Source organism: Aquarana catesbeiana, linkage group LG09 (assembly GCF_042186555.1).
Source record: "Aquarana catesbeiana isolate 2022-GZ linkage group LG09, ASM4218655v1, whole genome shotgun sequence".
Lineage (NCBI taxonomy): Eukaryota > Metazoa > Chordata > Amphibia > Anura > Ranidae > Aquarana > Aquarana catesbeiana.
The window spans coordinates 47193147-47211556 of record NC_133332.1 but is presented as its reverse complement, the minus strand read 5'-3'; the positions used below and the strand labels follow the sequence as shown (position 1 = coordinate 47211556).

The 18410-nt window shown below is 44.5% G+C and overlaps 1 protein-coding gene across 7 annotated transcripts in view; it reads right to left on the bottom strand.

Moving 5' to 3' along the window:
- The window catches only part of LOC141107591 (complement factor B-like), a 216902-nt gene that overhangs the window by 136281 nt on the left and 62211 nt on the right, over window positions 1–18410 (bottom strand). For 4 of the 7 annotated variants that reach the window (XM_073598440.1, XM_073598442.1, XM_073598441.1 and 1 more), the window contains 4 exons: window positions 17466–17511; window positions 17094–17282; window positions 7929–8102; window positions 6335–6430 (listed from right to left, as the gene is read on the bottom strand). In XM_073598440.1, coding sequence (XP_073454541.1) covers window positions 6335–6430; window positions 7929–8102; window positions 17094–17282; window positions 17466–17511 — 505 coding nt within the window. The remainder of the gene's footprint in view (window positions 1–6334; window positions 6431–7928; window positions 8103–17093; window positions 17283–17465; window positions 17512–18410) is intronic. The other 3 variants (XM_073598436.1, XM_073598438.1, XM_073598437.1) reach the window with 1 other exon arrangement.

Sequence of the window (18410 nt, the reverse complement as noted above, 5' to 3'; positions counted from 1 at the left end):
AGATGGGCAGAATTTGGCCATACATTGTGGAGTTAAATAGGCTCTATGAGTGATGTAGGTTTGCATCTTCTATTACACCTATCCCTTCTGACCACTTCTGTTTAACTGAGTAAGCTAATTTAGTTGTAGAGGGCGTGTTAAGCATATCATAAAATAGGGATATTAGCTGACATGGTTCATCACAAAAAATCACTGTAACTATGTCTAGGGGGATAGTGCGGGAGGCGTGGTCCTGAACTGAGTGTGGAGGGCATGGCGTACCTGAAAGAAACGAAATAACATGTGATTTGGGAGATTAAATTCCATTTTGAGTTGAGCAAAGGTTTTAATCTCTCCATTATCAAGTACATGTGACATTAGATATATTCCTCGAGATATCCAGATGGAGGGGTCAGGTACCTGAAGGAGCTCCGGAAGGTGTTTATTGTACCAAAGAGGGGTGTTAGTATGAAATACTGGGCAGTTCAGTTTGGATGTCACCAGATCCCAAACCCTTTTGTATTGGAATGATAGTTTTGAACTATGAGGAGATATGGTCACGCCCTTCAGTCCTCTCAGTATATCACAAAAGGGGTGTGGGAAGGGTGAGTCTGTAGGATCGGATACCAAGGCAAAATACCTATACCTATCTGTTTTATCTATATGATAAAAACAGGAAAGGTGTGCCGCTAAATAGTATGTCCCAAGAGTCGGAACAGCTAGGCCCCCTAGTTGTGTCGGGCATTGTAATGTTTTCCATGAGAGTTTATGTCTGCCTGGTCCCCATACAAAGGACTGTAGAAGCGTGTCCATGATTTTAAAGTATTTGAAGGGGATGTATATTGGAGAGTGCCATATCACATACAAGATTTTCAGGAGGAGTATAATTTTAAGTAAGCCTATGCAGGCCATCACCCCCACCGGTAGTCTTGCCCATGTCTGTATCCTGGACTTAATAAATGGAATTAGGGGTTCGACATTTAGAGGGATAAAATCTCTCAACAATCGGGAGATCTGTATCCCCAAATGCTTAAGAGTGCTCACTCTTACTAGGGGTAAATTAGTCTGTTCTGTCGATGGGGGAAATATGTAAATGGGAAGGTTTTGGGACTTGTCCCAGTTCATTTTAAGCCCTGAGAACTTTTCAAATCCCTAAATAATTTGTAGGACCGTCTGAAGGGAAGAACCCGAGTCAGAGAGGTACAGTATCATATCGTCAGCGTAGAGGCCCACCCGTTCCTCCACCATGCCTGAAGCCAGACCGTGGACGTCTGGATGTTCTCTAAGCGCCACATCCAGGGGTTCCACTGCCAATGCGTATAGTAAGGGTGATATAGGGCACTGGATAAAGTTAGGGCCAAACCCGAATCTATGTAGACAATGCCACAGATACCGCCATTCGACTGAGTCGAATGCCTTGGCGGCATCAAGGGAAAGGACTACTCTAGATCCTATTTGCTGGTGAGAGGCTTGGACATTCATAAAAAGACGTCTAGTATTAAAGGCCGTGTTTTTGGCTGGCACAAAGCCTGCTTGATTGGGGTGTATAAGGGAGAGGATGACCTTGTTTAAACGCAGGGCTAAGATTTTTGCTAGGATTTTGATATCAGTTTGTAAAAGTGAAATAGGCCTGTATGATTCGGGCAGGTGGGGGTCTTTTCCTGGTTTAGGGATCAAAACTATGATGGCTTCACGCATAGATTCTGGGAGGGCCTTGGCCTTAAATATTGCTTGGTATAAGGCGAGAAGTCTAGGGATAAGGGTTTCTGAAAAGTGGGCATAAAATTCAATGGGTAGCCCATCAGAGCCCGGGGATTTAGCTTTAGCAAATGGGGAAATAGCAATTTTGATATCATCTGCGGACAACGGAGCCTCAAGCATCTCAACTTGCTCTGCGTTTAGTTTAGGGAGTGTAAGGGTATCGAACAAATTTACCAGGTCTTGTGTAGGATAATTGACCTTCGATGTGTATACATCCTTAAAGAAACTTTTGAATTCTTTGACAATTAATGCAGAGTCTGTAATGTCTCCTGCCATGGCGGACAAAGTAATAACTACTGGGGGTCTTGAGTCAAGGTGCGCCAGGTAAGCCAATAGCTTACCTGGGCATTCCCCATGTTCAAAGATTTTTTTCCTACTAAAGAACATCTTAGATTTGGCCCTCTCCTGGCACATTTGGTCAACCACCCTAGTTTGCAGCTTCAACTGTGCTAATGTGGCTGGTGTAGGAGATGCCACATAGTTGTTTTCCATTTCCACTAATTGTGTTGTAGCTTGGGTAAAAGTGAGCTTAGAATTCCTCCTAAACCTGGATATGCATTCAGTAAGCAGCATTCTAGTATGTTTTTTGAACGCTTCCCATACATTCAGTGGGGTGGACGTGTCCGCGTTGTTTTCAAAAAAGAATCCCCATTCCAAGACCAGCCTGTCTGTGTCAGGAAGTATAGTTAACCAGAAGGGGTTTAGTCTCCAATTTAAGGGAGGGGGATTGCCATAGGACATCAGTTCAACCCAGTAGGAAGAATGATCAGAAAGCAGTCTGGGGCCAAATCCGGCGTTGTGTAACCTAGGAAGTAAATTACCGGATATCCACACTTGGTCTATGCGGGACATAGTAGAGTGAGAACTAGAGTAGCAGGAGTAAGCTTGGTGCCTTGGATATAGGTGTCGCCAGGTATCCACTAAGTCAAAACTGGTCATTAGTCTACTAAACCGTGTATCATGATCTGGCATGGGTGTTTGTGTGCCCTGTCCCAAACGGTCAAGGGAGGGATTGATTACCATGTTGAAATCTCCCAACCAGATTGTCGGTACACCGGGATATTTAGCCATTAACGAAAACCCCTTACTAAGCATGGTGGAATTGAAGGGGGGGGGATGTACCAGGCAAGTATTAATATGGGGTTACCCGCTATTTTAGCATACAGCAACACATACCTGCCCTGGGAGTCTAGTTCCACAGACTGAACCTCAAAAAGTACTGACTTAGCCACCAGCACTGAGACTCCCCTGGAGTATGAGGTATGGGCAGAATGATATGCCCAACCAATCCAAGGGCACCACAGTGCCCGCCACAGGTGTCCCTGTGCATGGGTCTCCACTAGCACGACCACGTCTGCCCTCTGATTTTTGAGGAAGGAGAACACTGCGGTACGTTTTAGTTTATCTCCCAAGCCATGGACATTCCACGTTAGAAACTTTAGCCTGGCCATATATATAGCATAACATAGCAGTTGAGCCAAGGAGGCCTACACATCTCAATGTCACATTTGTGCCATGATACGCCTGTGCAGGTATATCCATAGTGCAAAAACACCTTAAACATTTGCATATCAATGGTCCTATTCATGTAAACAATATATGTTATAAACACCAAAGACGTAAGTATTAGTGGTAACCATACCCTAACCCACCCAGCTCTGTACCCACCCCAACTTGTGCGAGCATAATTCCCAAACAAAGTGATCAACTTGTTGAAATGTGGAATTGAACACCAGCACAGTGACCACACCAGGGGGGACACCGGCTGGGGCAGCTTACTTAGCAACATGTGAACTAAAGTCCTTTTTTGGGGGGGTAATTCCTCCAACAGTCTTCCAGAAGCGTGGGGGACGAAAATCCTCTGGAAATCACTGCCTGTAGTGAGACACCGGCGTCTCACCGGTTGTGCCCGGCGGTAAAGCTGAAAAACAACCGCAGGGTGACACCAAACCCGCCGGCAGCATTAAGACAAGGGAAAGTTCCATAATGCGGTAGGGTAACATTCAGGCCTGGGCCAGTATATGTTCAATGTTATGCAAAGGGGTCGCACTAATAGGGGGGTGTAAATAAGTCTTGAACCAAAATGAACAGTCTGAATATGAGTGTGAGTCCCCTTAGGGAGTGTCAAGGGCCCAGGCAATAGTCAGCGTGAAGTGAAAAGGTAAAGAGAAAAACTTCCACATAGTACTCACAGCTTATGCAGGGTGGAGTTGGTCCAGCCAGTCGCTGGCAGCCCTCGGTTCCTCAAAAAAGTGGAGCTTATCTTCTCCAACAACGCGCAGACGAGCAGGGAACAGCATTGCATACTTTAAATGGTGAACTCGCGGACGTCGCTTGATGTCGGTGAATTGGCTGCGTTGTCGCTGCACCTCTGCGGAGAAGTCGGGAAAGGCCATGATCTGGTGGTTATGGAGGGGTATATTGTCTTTCTCTCTTGACAGGCGAAGGATGGTATCACGATCCTTATAGTTGAGGAATTTAGCAATAAAGACTCGAGGAGGTGCACCCTGAGGTGGTTTCTTTGCAGGCATTCAATGTGCACATTCTACAATGAACGATTGTGAGAAGGCCTCTCGCCCATAGGTAGTAATCAGCAGCTCTTCCAGGAAGGTAGCTGGACTATTGCCTTCCGTACCTTCAGGGAGACGTATGAATCGCAAGTTGTTCTGCCGCATGCGATTCTCGAGGTCGTCTTGCTTCTGCTGCAGTTGTGCAATAATGCGTTGCACCTGGTCCGATGATTCCTGTAAGGGAGGGATGGCCTCTTCTACCCGCCCCAGGCGCTGTTCTGATTCCCCAACCCTATCTCTTAGTTGCTGCATGTTCTGCCTGAGCAGCGATATGTCAATCTTCACCTCCTCTATTCTGGTAGTGAAGGAAGTCTGACATGCAGCAATAGCATCCAAGATCTCACTTTTATCAGCAGTGCGCACTGCAGAGGAGGGCCTATGTTTGTCCGTCTTGATGGTGGAATTGCGAATTTACTCGCCGCTTCAGCCATTCTGCGAGGTGGTGACATTGCACCGACGTGTACCGGAACTCTGGCGAGGAGATACTGGTTAGATGGCTGTGTTTGCTAGGATCAGGAACAAATATACAAGGCACCGCCGGCGGAGCTCAGCTCAAGCACATCTCACCACATGCAACTCCAGGCCACGCCCCCCACAGTCATGCTTAACCCCTTCCCGACCGGCGCACGCCGATGTACGTCGGCAGAATGGCACGGCTGGGCAAATGGGCTTACAGGTACCTCCATTTGAATTCCCCGCCGTGCCATTGAGTGCGCGCCGCCGGCGGCGCGCGCGCGCCGACCGGGAGATCCATGAGTCGGGTCGTGGGTCCAGCGGACTCGATCGCCATGGGGATACCCGCGATCGCCTCACGGAGAGGACGAACGGGGAGATGCTGATGTAAACAAGCATCTCCCCGTTCTGCCTAGTGACAATCTCACTGATCTCTGCTCCCTGTCATCGGGAGCAGAGATCAGTGAAGTGCCACAGCTAGCCCATCCCCTCTACAGTTAGAAATCACTCCCTAGGACTGACTTAACCCCTCCCCGCTCCCTAGTGGTTAACCCCTTCACTGCCAGTGTCATTTATACAGGAATCAATGCATTTTTATAGCACTGATTGCTGTATAAATGACAATGGTCCCAAAAATGTGTCAAAAATGTCCGACATGTCCGCCATAACGTCGCAGTCACAATAAAAATCGCTGATCGCCGCCATTACTAGTAAAAAAAAGTTATTGATAAAAATGCCATAAAACTATCCCCTATTTTGTAAATGCTATAACTTTTGCGCAAACCAATCAATAAACGCTTATTGCGATTTTTTTTTTACCAAAAATATGTAGATGAATACGTATCGGCCTAAACTGAGGGAAAAAAAATGTTTTTTTATATATTTTTGGGGGATATTTATTATAGCAAAATGTAAAAAATAATGCGTTTTTTCAAAATTGTCGCTCTTATTTTGTTTATAGCGAAAAAAATAAAAATCGCAGAGGTGATCAAATACCACCAAAAGAAAACTCTATTTGGGAAAAAAAGGATGTCAGTTTTGTTTGGGAGCCACTTCGCACGACCGCACAATTGTCAGTTAAAGCGACGCAGTGCCGAATCGCAAAAAGTGCTCTGGTCAGGAAGGGGGTAAATTCTTCCGGGACTGATGTGGTTAAACACAAAAGGGCCTTCGCTATTCTGTTATCACAAGCACTAAAAAAAAATGTTTAAAATGTTCTTCTGTACCAGCCATTCTCAACTAGGGTTCCTCAAAGGTTGGCTAGGGGTTCCATGATCTGTGGCTATCTGACCTCCATCTGATGGTGCCTGCATAGTTCCAGGTCGAACGCCACTTGGCAGCACCAGTGAAATGACTGCGAGGGAGTCATTCTGGTTACCCTCATAAGGGCAGAATTCTTACCATGTACCACATTCAATGTAGGGGCATTTTCCCAATGACAACCAATGGACTAATCCTACCAGGGGTTCCCAGAGATCTGAAATTTTTCTCAAGGGTTCCTCTGGGGCAAAAAAGTTTAAGAAAGGCCGTTTTATACTGTAAGACTGACTATATACTATGTATTTTCCAACCTTCAACTCTGTCTGGATCTGATGATTCAATGGTTTCAGCCAAGGAGGATCCAAATACCTCTGCCACTTCTTCCGGGGAATCAAATGTGTAAGAATCTGTGGACAAAGTGGTTTATAGAGTAGTATATGAGATACGTTATGTGATATCCAAATTTTTTCAATATATACAAGATAGCCCTAAATATTTATTTGCAAAAGTTAGAATACCAGTTATTTTTTTTAGATGAGGATTTACCTCCATTTTTTTTTTAACCATACGCTTTTCGAACTCTTCGAAAATAATCTATACATGTAAGGCACTACAGTTACAAAGTGTATATGACAGATTCATTATTTACATTATGGTCCTAAGTTCTCTATAGTTACATTTAATTGATTGATGTGAGATGTTGTGTTTGGAGAACATAAGGGGTATGGTAGAGAAGGGACGGGAGGAAGGGGAAGGGTAGGCTAGGTGAGGTAGGGATTGGAGTGGGACCTTATTAGAAGGACCTTATTGGTAATGTGGGGTACTACTTATCACAAAATAAGTACAAAATAAGTACAACATCTGAGATCAGGGTTGTATCATTATATGTGATTGAGCTAGATGGGAATAAATTATTAGGAACTGCACTCCAGTCTATGCTCTTCTGAAATACTTTATTGGATCATCCATAACAGATATACAGCCATAGTGTCTCCACCCAAAAAAAAAAAAAAAAATCTCCTTCTTAACGCATTTCACCACATTGTGGCTTGATCACAAGGATGACAAGCAAAATCTGGCTTTTTGATCCTACACCCAGGGCCCGGAACTAAATGAAAGAGCAAGGCTAGAGAGGTGAGTTGGGACTGGGACACTGCAAACTATGTGATTGACCCAGTTAGGGGATGTTAATAAGTAGAGTTGAATAGAATATTATGCTTGAGGGTATAGTAAGGTCAAATTTACTATTAAGAACAATTGGAAAAAACATATGGTCGTCATAATGGATGAAAGATCTGATCATTAGGTCAATACCGTGCATTTTTTGTATGCCAACAGGACCAATTGTTCTAGAAAACGTATCCTTTAAAATGGGCTCTAGCACATAAGAACTCAAATTGAGCATGGGTATTAAAGATTTGTTTTACAGAATCCAAAGTGAGGATTTTTTTTTTTCAAAGTCTGCCAATGGATAGCCTGGCTCCAAATAATATATGGGTAAGAAGGGTGCAGTGACAGCCCCCCTCGGCAAGAGCAGTCGCCAGTGGGGCTGGGTGCGCGCCGCAGCTGGGGCGCACTGGGTGCAGTCCGCCTCGGTTTGTAAAGGCTTACTTTCAGCTTTTAACTACTTTGTGCCCACAGCACGAAGTTTTCCCCAGATTTTCAGTGTTGATGACCACGCAGGCAGTGAGTTGAGTCTCCACAATGGGGAAACAGAGCAAAAAAAACCATCCCAGAAGTACAGAACACTCAATCATATTATCTAGATTTCATCATGGTGGGGAAGAGAAAGCCAGGACCTCTAGTAAGGAGATCTCACTGCTGGAGCCCCTGAGAACTATTTTATAGAAATGACCATTTACATAGGTGTTATATCATTCAATAGTATTATTTTAGTTATCTTACTTCTGCAGGATGGTTCCGATCCTGACCACCTCTTGTTCTTTTTACATTCCCTCGTCTTCGATCCAAACATCCTCAGTCCATTCTGACAATCATAGCTCACTTTGTCTTCAATTCTGTAGGAAGTACCAACTTTACTGGCACCAATGGGGATCCCTGGGCTGGGGCAATGGCCCCCTGAAGAGAACATAGAGGTACTGGAAATTATATAGAATAATATTAACGTGACCATAACAGAACAGTTTGACAATCCATTAATAGTAGTAAACGTTAGAATGTATCCAATGTACCTAAGCCCAAGAACAAACATTTTATACATTGCAACTTACCAGGGACATGCAGTGAGGTCAGTGGCTGGTGAGGCACCGCCTAGTATCAGAGCCAGATACACACAGGTTACATACGCTGCGATCATTAGAGCATAATTCTAGCACTAGACCTCCTCTGTAACTATGTAACCTGGAAAATTTTTACAGCGTTGCCTATGGAGATTTTTAAGTACTGAAGTTTGGCGCCATTCCACAAGTGTGCGCAATTTTAAAGCATGACATATTAGGTATCTATTTACTCGGCATAACATCATCTTTCACATTATACAAAAAAAAATCAGGCTTACTTTAGTGTTTTTTTGTTTTTTTTCATGAAACAGTTTCCTTCCAACAAAAAATATGTTTGAAAAATTGCTGCGCAAATACCGTGTAACATAAAACGTTGCAATGACCACCATTTTTTCCCTAGGGTGTCTGCTAAAACAATTATATATATATATATATATATATATATATATATATATATATATATACAATGTTTGGGGGTTCGGGGGTTCTGAGTAATTTTCTAGCAAAAAAATTATGATTTTTACATGAAGGAGAGAATTGTCAGAAATGGCCTGAGTGGCAAGTGGTTAATTACCATAAATAAGTAACAAGAAGTGAGAGGCACTGTGAGGTCATCCTCTCAGTCTGCTGCAAACAGCATGTGCCAGCTTGTATTTAAACTGGCCGCTCTGTATGTAGCTTCTGACAGGCTGTACAAGTATCTCTGGAACTATAAATGCTAGGACCCCCAAATTTTTTCTACACCTTTCTCTAACATGAGGGTGTTTCTGTAGTCCACATAGGCGAGTTATGCAGGGCCGATAGCAGTGCTTAGGATTTCAGTGCATCACAGGTAACGAGCAGAGAAATTTTAAAAAGGACTGGATTTTTGGCAGCATTCACTATAAATGGAATTTTGCATTATGCATTTGCATATACAGTAAAACCTTGGATTGAGAGTAACTTGGTCTGCAAGTGTTTTGCCAGACAAGCTCAATTTTTTTATAAAGTTTGATTTGATAAACGAGTGATGCCTTGATGTACAAGTAGCGTCATGTCACAACTGAGTATAAAAAGAGAAGAGAGGCGCCTCTAAGTGTAGCAATATGGTTACATTTAATAAAAGTATAATTTTTAGCAACTTACATGGTTGATGATTAAAACAGGCAAATGTAAGTAAAGCTGTCCACATAGACCATCCTCCGTAACACCATCGACGTCATCCCTTCCAAGCTGCGCTCCACGAGCACTTCAAGCCTCGCTTTCAGATTGCTCTACTGCAGGGTAGTCTTCCCGGTCACAAAGTGCGGAGGATGGCCTATGTGGACAGCTTTACCCCGAATGTCTGAATACTTAGATGTGCCTCTTTTAAACATCAATCATGTGAGTGGCTAAATGTTGTACCTTCATTAAATAACCATATTTCTACACTTAGAGACGCCTCTCTTCTCTTTTATATTGCTTCTAATCCCCTTGTGGAGGCTGCCATTTGTGAATGGATATTTTATGGTTACACAACTTATCACATTGCTATAATCTTTTTTATATGGACTATAAACTGAAGGACCTATGAATAAATGGTTGTAGAACAAATCATCTGAATTTCCATTATTTCTTATGGGGAAATTCGCTTTGATATACGAGTGCTTTGGATTAAAAGCATTTTTCTGTAACTAATTATGCTCGTAATCCAAGGTTTTACTGTATTTTCTTTAGGATTCTTTTTTAACATAGTTTACCTTTTTTTGTTTAAAAGAATGTGTTTACAGATCTTAGATGCTGAAATACATACAAGACGGTACCCATCTCACACCCTACAGAATAACCAGGCATCCTTCAAGCTCATTCACCTCTACTGTTCTATTAGGGATGAGCCGAACATGCGAACAGGCAAAAAATTTGGCAGAACACACAAACACTGTTAAAGTCTATTGGACACGAACATGAGTAATCAAAAGTGCTAATTTTAAAGGCTCAGATGCAAGTTATTGTAATAAAAAGTGTTTGGGGACCTGGGTCCTGCCCCCTTTTTTTTAAAACTGACTTTTTTTCGGGAGCAGTAATTTTTTTAATGCTTAAAGTGAAACAATAAAAATGAAATATTCCTTTAAATATTGTGCCTGGGGGGTGTCTATAGTATGCCTGTAAAGTGGCACATTTTTCCCGTGTTTAGAACAGTACAACAGCAAAATGACATTTCTAAAGGAAAAATTGTCATTCAAAACTGATCGCGGCTGTAATGAATTGTCTGGTCTCGGCAATATAGATAAAAATCATTGAAAAAAAGAGCATGGGACCCCCCCCAGTCCATTACCAGGCCCTTTGGGTCTGGTATGAATATTAAGGGGAACCCCGAACCAAAATTTAAAAAGAAAATTGCGTGGGGGTCCCCCAAAAATCCATGCCAGGCCCTTCGGGTCGGATAAGGAAATTAAGGGGAACCCTGCGACAAATTTTTAAAAAATGGCGTAGGGGGTCCCCCCAAAATCCATACCAGAACCTTATCCGAACACGCAAGCTGGCACGCCGCAGGAAAAGAGGGGGGACAAGAGAGCGCCCCCCTCCTGAACCATACCAGGCCACATGCCCTCAACATGGAGAGGGTGCTTTGGTGTAGCCCCCAAAGCACCTTGTCCCTATGTTGATGGGGACAAGGGCCTCATCCCCACAACCCTTCCCTGGTGGTTGTGGGGGTCTGTGTGTGGGGGGCTTATCGGAATTTGGAAGCCCCCTCTAACAAGGGGACCCCCAGATCCCGACCTTCCCCCCCTGTGTGAAATGGTAACGGGGTACTATTGTACCCCTACTATTTCACAAAAAAAGTGTCAAAATGTTAAAAACTCAACTCGAACATCGGGCTCATCCCTATGTTCTATATATTAATTTACTAGTTATAAAACATATATGTTAACAAAAGTATGTAAAATGTATGCACCAACTGAAACAATATTGAAGTCAAGACAGTAAAATCAGGGGCTAGAAGTATTTAATTCTGGGTCCATTCACAACTCAAGGTGTGCGTTGAGTACAGGTAAAGACATGTGCATTGATGTACGTTGGCATATTGCATTTTCACATGCACTTTTCTCCTCACTTCCTGAACCATGGAAAGAGTCTAGGGCACAGCAGAAGAGTCAAACTTGTGCTAGGCTGCTATGTTTCCTGCTCTTTGATGTGCGTTGCGCTGCACTGACACACGTTACCATGTGTTGCATTGAAAAAAGTAGGGCTTGTTTTCCTTTTTCTATTTCAAACCAGTGTAGCACCCTCTACCTTAGGTAGGTGCTAGTATAGGTTTTTGTGTAAGCTGCCAACGCAGGTAAATTTAGCCAGGCCTATGCTGTGAGCTAGGCCTCTTTGTTTAGATCTGGGGGCAGGGGAGTGGTTTAGTGTAGCAGTGGGTGACTGACATGCGCCTCAGCTCTTGGTCGCCTCCTCTGTTTCCAGGGAGAAGGTTCTGGAAAAGGGGCAGGGCAAGAGAGCTGGAGTTACATGGGGTGCATGTGAGGAGCTCTGACAAATCCTCAACTATGATTGGCAGGGGGCAGGAATCCTACATATACCCATGGTCAGCCTGCTGGGGGAGGAGTTGTCGGCTGGGTGAATTGGATGATGGAGTGTTAGACTGTCGTGTTTGAGGGAACCCCCTTTCTGGGGAGGGGTGTACCTCAGATGGGAGCCTCTCCTTACATGGTCATGGAAAGGTGTCCTGAAACAGGAGCTGGAGAAGACAGTTGGTCTGCACGTCCAGAGTAAAGTCATTCAGGAAGGATCCAGGACAGGTGTCAATGAGTGGAAAGCACAGTGGAAAGCTCTGGAAGAGACATGCCAGGGGAGCTGGATGTAGAGCCAGAGGGAGAGACTGTAGGAATTTTTTGTCAAGTGGCTGCAGCCAGGAGGATGGGCAAGATTTGCAAGTTGGACTTGCTGGGATCCAGGGGCGTTGCTAGGGGGTGGCTATTGGGGCTATAGCCCCGAATCTGGGGCCCATAGCCCCGAGTCTCTTACCGCAGGGTCCATGCCTAACCAGCGGGTTGAGGCTGCTGCGGCAGGTGGGCTGAATGCATGAGAGAGGCGGAGGAGAAGAAAGAAGTGAGCGGGCGGATGAGCAGAGATGACATCTCCACATCAGCGCTCTTCACAGCCAGGCCTCTTCAATTTGGGAGCGAGGTACAGCGAGCAGCAGAGAGATGACATAATCTCTCACTGTACGCTACAAATCAGCGCTCTTCCGCCCTCACAGCATGGTGGAGTGAAGGTCACATGCTTCCTGTCATTGTGGAGCTCCACTTGGCAGCCAGACCCCCTTGCTACATCATCTCTCACTGCCTGCCCCGCATCACCGCTCTCCTTGTCTCACTAAATGGACCAGTGCTGTCAGCCTGCCACCTATGCAGCATCAATGCACATTTGGTGGCACTGGCTGGCATGGCAAGTGACAATCCACATCAGTTGGCAAGTGACTACCCACATCTGGTGGCCAGTGACGTGGCAAGTGACAATCTGCAAATGGTGGCAGGAGACGTGGCAAGTGACAATCCACATCTATTGGCAGGTGACGGTGGCAAGTAACACGCTGCATCTGGTGACAGTGGCAAGTGACACGCTGCATCTGGTGGCAGGAGATGTGGCAAGTGACATGCCAAGGGCTCCCACTGATTCTGCAGTATGGCGTGTTGAATCACTTCATTATATATTAGAATGTAACAATAGAAATAATGCACCTCAATCACCCTGACACCATATCAAACACCAGCCATCGCCCATGAAAAATTACTTACCACTGCCCCCCCCCGCGGGCATGCAAAAAGTTTGGTGACCGCTGCTATGGGCTCTAGCCCCAGATCTTTTGCAGACCTAGCAACGCCCCTGCTGGGATCAGTAGTCCATCTACATTTATTCTTCTCAAGTAAATTGGTTGCTGCCACAAAGGGGTACTACAGGCCCCGGCCCACAAAGGGCTATCAAGTAAAGACACTGGGACTTATTCAGAGTAAGGCCTAGTCATGTGCTGATGGTGTGGCAGGAGTACTAAAGTTGGTCAGTGAAATGTGCTGGAGGAAGTGTGCTGGAAGAAGTGTTCTGAGGTAAAAGTCTGTGAAGTTTAGGGTCAGCCATCTTGTTCTGATGAGAAGTGTGACGCAGTTCCTTTTATTCTACAAAGTACAATTTATCGTATGGGCATCCCATGTCCCCTTTCCCCAACCAAGTTCGATCCCCTAATAAAAACAACAAAAACAAGCAAGAGACTATTTATTGAATGAGAAGTGTGTCTAATGGATGTCTGGCAGCAGGGTGAAATGTGTGGATGCTGTAACACGTAGCAACCCAGCGGGGCCATCGCTACACCAGTGTATATCAGTTCAATGCACCAGTGTGAACTGCTCCCATTCACGTACCTTATTTTTTACAGTCCTTGTGCTGGCATACATTAAAAGAAAATGTGCCGACCTACAGTGCTGTGAAAAAGTATTTCCCCCTTCCTGATTTTTTTTTTTTTTTTTTTTTGCGCATTTCTCACAATTAAATGATTCAGATCAAACAAATTTTAATATTACACAAAGATAACCCGAGTAAATCCAAGATGCAGTTTTTAAATTATTATTTCATTTATTAAGGGAAAAAAGCTGTTCAAACCTGCCTGGCCCTATGTGAAAAAGTAATTGCCCCCTCCTATGCTGAATCATGAATGAACTGTGATTAACCACAATTTTTTGGAAAGCTGAGTTAAATTTCACTTGCTACACCCAGGCCTGATTACTGCCAGACCTGTTAAATCAAGAAATCACATAAATAGAAGCTGTCTGACGAAGTGAAGCACGCTAACAGATCACAAAAAGCCACACATCATGCCACAATCTAAAAAAATTCAAGAACAGATTAGAAACAAAGTGATGTACATGTATCGGTCTAAGAAGGGTTTCAAAGCCATTTCTGAAGCTTTGGAACTCCAGTGAATCAAGGGGGAGAGCCAATATCCACAAATGGAGATAACTTGGAACAGTGGTGAACCTTCCCAGGAGTGGCCGGCCTACAAAAATTACTCCAAGAGCAGGACGACGACTCATCCAGGAAGTCATAGAAGAACCCAGAACATCTAAAGAACTGCAGGCCTCACTTGCCTCAGGTAAGATCAGTGTTCATGATTCAACAATAAGAAAGAGACTGGGCAAAAATGGCATCCATGGGAGAGTTCCAAGGCCAAAGCCACTGCTGACCAAAAAGAACACAGAGGCTCATCTCACATTTACCAAAAAACATCTTGATCATCCCCAAGACTTTTAGGCAAATATTCTGTGGACTGACAAAAATTAAACTTTTTGGAAGGTGTGCGTCCCGTTACATCTGGTATAAAACAAATACAGCATTTCATAACAAGAATATCATACCAACAGCCAGACATGGTGGTGGTAGCGTGATGGTCTGGGGCTGCTTTGCAGCTTCAGGACCTGGACGACTTACCATAATTGAGGGAACCATGAATTCTGAGCTCTACCAGAAAATCCTAAAGGAGAATGCCTGGCCATCAGTTTGTGACCTCAAGCTCAAGTGCACTTGGGTTATGCAGCAAGACAATGATCCAAAACACAACAGCAAGTCCACCTCCAAACGGTTCAAACAAAGCAAAATTTAGGTTTTGGAGTGGCCTAGTCAAAGCCCGGACTTAAATCCAATTGAAATGCTATATCATGACCTTACACAGGCCGTTCATGCTGGAAAATTCTCCAATGTGGCGCTGAATTAAAACAATTCTGTAAAGAAGATTGTGCCAAAATTGTTCCACAGCAATGTGAAAGACTCATTGCCAGTTATCGCAAACGCTTGATTGCAGTTGTTACCGCCAAGGGTGACACAACCAGTTATTAGGTTTAGGGGGCAAATACTTTTTCACATAAGGTCAGACAGGTTTGGAAAGCTTTTTGCCTTAATAAATGAAACCATCATTTAAAAACTGCATTTTGTATTTACTCGAGTTATCTTTGTGTAATAATAAAATTTGTTTGATGATCTGAGTCATTTAAGTGTGACAAATATGCAAAAAAATAAAAAATCAGAAGGGGGCAAATACTTTTTCACAGCATTGTATCTGGTGTCAATTGACCCTTTGTGTCGTTCCAGATTCAGAATCCATTTCTAGATGGAAATGCGGCCCCTTATCCCATGATTTTGTACTCTGCATGTAGGCAGGTACAGTTAACTGCTTTGCCACTAGGTGGTTCCGTATCGGAATAGTGTCTGGCACAGAAGGAAGGGACATTAGGTGCTAGACCCTCTTAGGTAGAGCCCTCCCACAAGTGATGTCAGGGGTATATAAGCTAGAAGTAGAGGGACACATAGTCTCTTGGGGCATGGGAGCCATACACCTTACATATGTAGGAATGTAACCTACAAACGTGGGCCCTGGACAGGGCAAGAGGGCGGGTGGAGTGGACGTGTATGCAGGAGTAGCTGGCTGGAAACATTCTGTTCCTTAAAGCGGAGTTCCACCCAAAAATGGAACTTCCGCTTTTCGAATTCCTCCGCCCTCTGGTGTCACATTTGGCACCTTTCAGGGGTGAGGAGGGAGCAGATACCTGTCTAATACAGGTATTTGCTCCCACTTCCGGTGAAAGATCGCCGCAGAATCTGCGGCGATCTACGCTATGTCCGCCCCCCCTGCTGTCTTCTGGGAGACACACGAGCAAGGCTTCATTTCCTGATTCCCTTACTGAAGATGCCGGCGTCTGCACCCGGGAGCCAAGGGACAGGTCGGCTTCGGGTGAGGACATTGCGGGCACTCTGGACAGGTAAGTGTCCTTATTTTAAAAGTCAGCAGCTGCAGTATTTGTAGCTGCTGACTTTTAATTTTTTTTTCGGCAGAACTCTGCTTTAAGGAGGTGGGGGCTAGGGCAGATTACAAAAGGCCTTGTAGGCTATGCTGGAATAACCTGTCTCTACACTACCCACATGCAAAATGCGTACCAAGCCAGGGAACCAGGGTCTTCAGTAAACACTGGTTGACACAAGAGGGCCGCCGGAGTCCCATGGGGCGGCAGCATCCAAGCTCCCCCAGAGACCCAGGAAAACATAGAAGAACCAGGTTCCTCTTGACTTTTTCTCCCTCTGCAATGCTGCTGTGGTTGAGCGCCACCTCCAGTAGAGAATGTAGACTGCACCTGCCTACACCTGTATGTGGCTGCTTTACTGGAGGATTCCTGGAAGAGGTGTACCCAGTGAGAAAGTGTCTACAGAGAACACAGTTCTGTGAGTACTTATGACCCAGGGCAGAAGAGAGACTATAGAGAGATGGCCGTGAGGTGCGGCATGTGCTTTCACTTGTAATTGACTGTGTATGTCAAGTGACTCTGGAATGTATGTCCCTGTAATGTGACTGTCTTTCCATTCCCTGAACAAGTGCAATGCAGCTAACTATCGTGTGGACATTTCTTCTTTTGGATATAAAGGTCTATGGTGAGGAGCAGGGCACAAGTTGGCAGAGAGGTCAGCCTCAGCAGGTGGGATTGTGCTATAGCAGGACTGGAGAAGGGATGGGGACTTGTGCTTGGCGCCAGAATCGGCCAACTATGAAGACCCTTTTTCATGCAAACTCCTTTGCAACTTTGAGCTATTAGCAGGTTTGGAAAGAGAATGTGGCTCCAACCAGAGAGCACATGCTGATTATTAGTTTTACAGGCTGAGATATAGGGCTATTCTAAAATATTATTCTTCTGTCTATGCTACATAGTTCTTCATACTTTTCATAACTTTACATAATTTTCATATTTGATATACCTGTACATTTTTTAACCTTCTCAATGAACGCTCCCTCATTTTCCAATAAAGAAAACCATCCCTAATCTGAAATTCTCACCTTGGTCATCATCACATATTGTTGTTTCTCCACTCCATTTTCCACTCTCCTGACAGGTGCGGTTTTCAGGCCCAAACCTTGTGTATCCACCCCAGCACTCGAAATACAGGTCATCGCCCACAAAATACTTTGGTTTATGCGGTGTATACTCTCCACCTTCGAACATGTCTGGCTTGGGACATTGAACAGCTATAAAAGATCAGTAATATAGAAGCACATGTGAACTGTATTCAAAGGCACAGGTGGAAAGTGATAGTAAGGATGTAAGGAAACTGCGTAAAGACAGGTAGTGACAGCAGAGAAGAAGGCAAGCAGTGAAACAGAACAGGAGGAAGATTCTTAGTATCATATCCTAAATGCTAGGTTTCCTACTGTATGGCCTTCCACATTTCGAACTGCAAGGATTTTGGTGAGGTATCTGTCAAACCAAAAAGCCAATGGGCAACATTTCAGGCCTTATATGCAAAATATAGGACAATGGTAAGAAAATCAGTTTATTAACAAAGGGTCAAGCCAAAGCATTTTGGGGATTAGAAGGACCCCTTTCATCTGGGTTTCAAGCTTTCAGGTGATAGGAATACTCAAACTAAAGAGAACTCTGATACAATCTGGAAACTTTCTGAATGGGAATACTTGGATTGTAAATAATTCTCATTTAAAGGTAATCTTGATATTGGTGTGCCAAAATAACTGCTTGTTGGGTAAGTGCAGTGGGGTGTGGTAAACACCTAGAGTCTCAATTGGCAAAGAACATTGTATTGAAACAGTAGGTCAACAACATAAACAGGCCCGACGGGAAGCTCACGCTTCTGGTGTCACTTACAACTATGCAGCAAATTGACAGCAGACAGAGGACTCAGGGATGCAGACAGCATCTGCCACGAGGAGTGAAGTGCGGCCTAACCCAAATGGGAAGCTTCCTGAAGAGGTAAACATAGTCCCTGCTCACCCCACCGGAACCTTGCGCTGCCACTGTCCTTGTCCAATGGGGAACCTGTCCCTAACCTGTCCACTCACATAAAGCAATAAAGCAACCCAGGGGTCAGAATCTTAAAGAGTAGTTTCACCTTTATGGAAAAATCTGTATGGTGCACTTACACTGGACCATCTCCATATTCCCCCCCCCCCGGTCCCGCTGACCTGGATTCCGGCGATCACCCATTCCTGACACATCGAATAGCCGATTTACCGGTCGAAATTCCCTCAGCTTAATCTCCCAAACGTACCTCATAAAGTTATGTAAAGAAGGCATTCTAGTTGGTGGGCGCCGTCACATGGGCGACGCCGACCAATCAGAACCCATGTAGCCATCCTGTC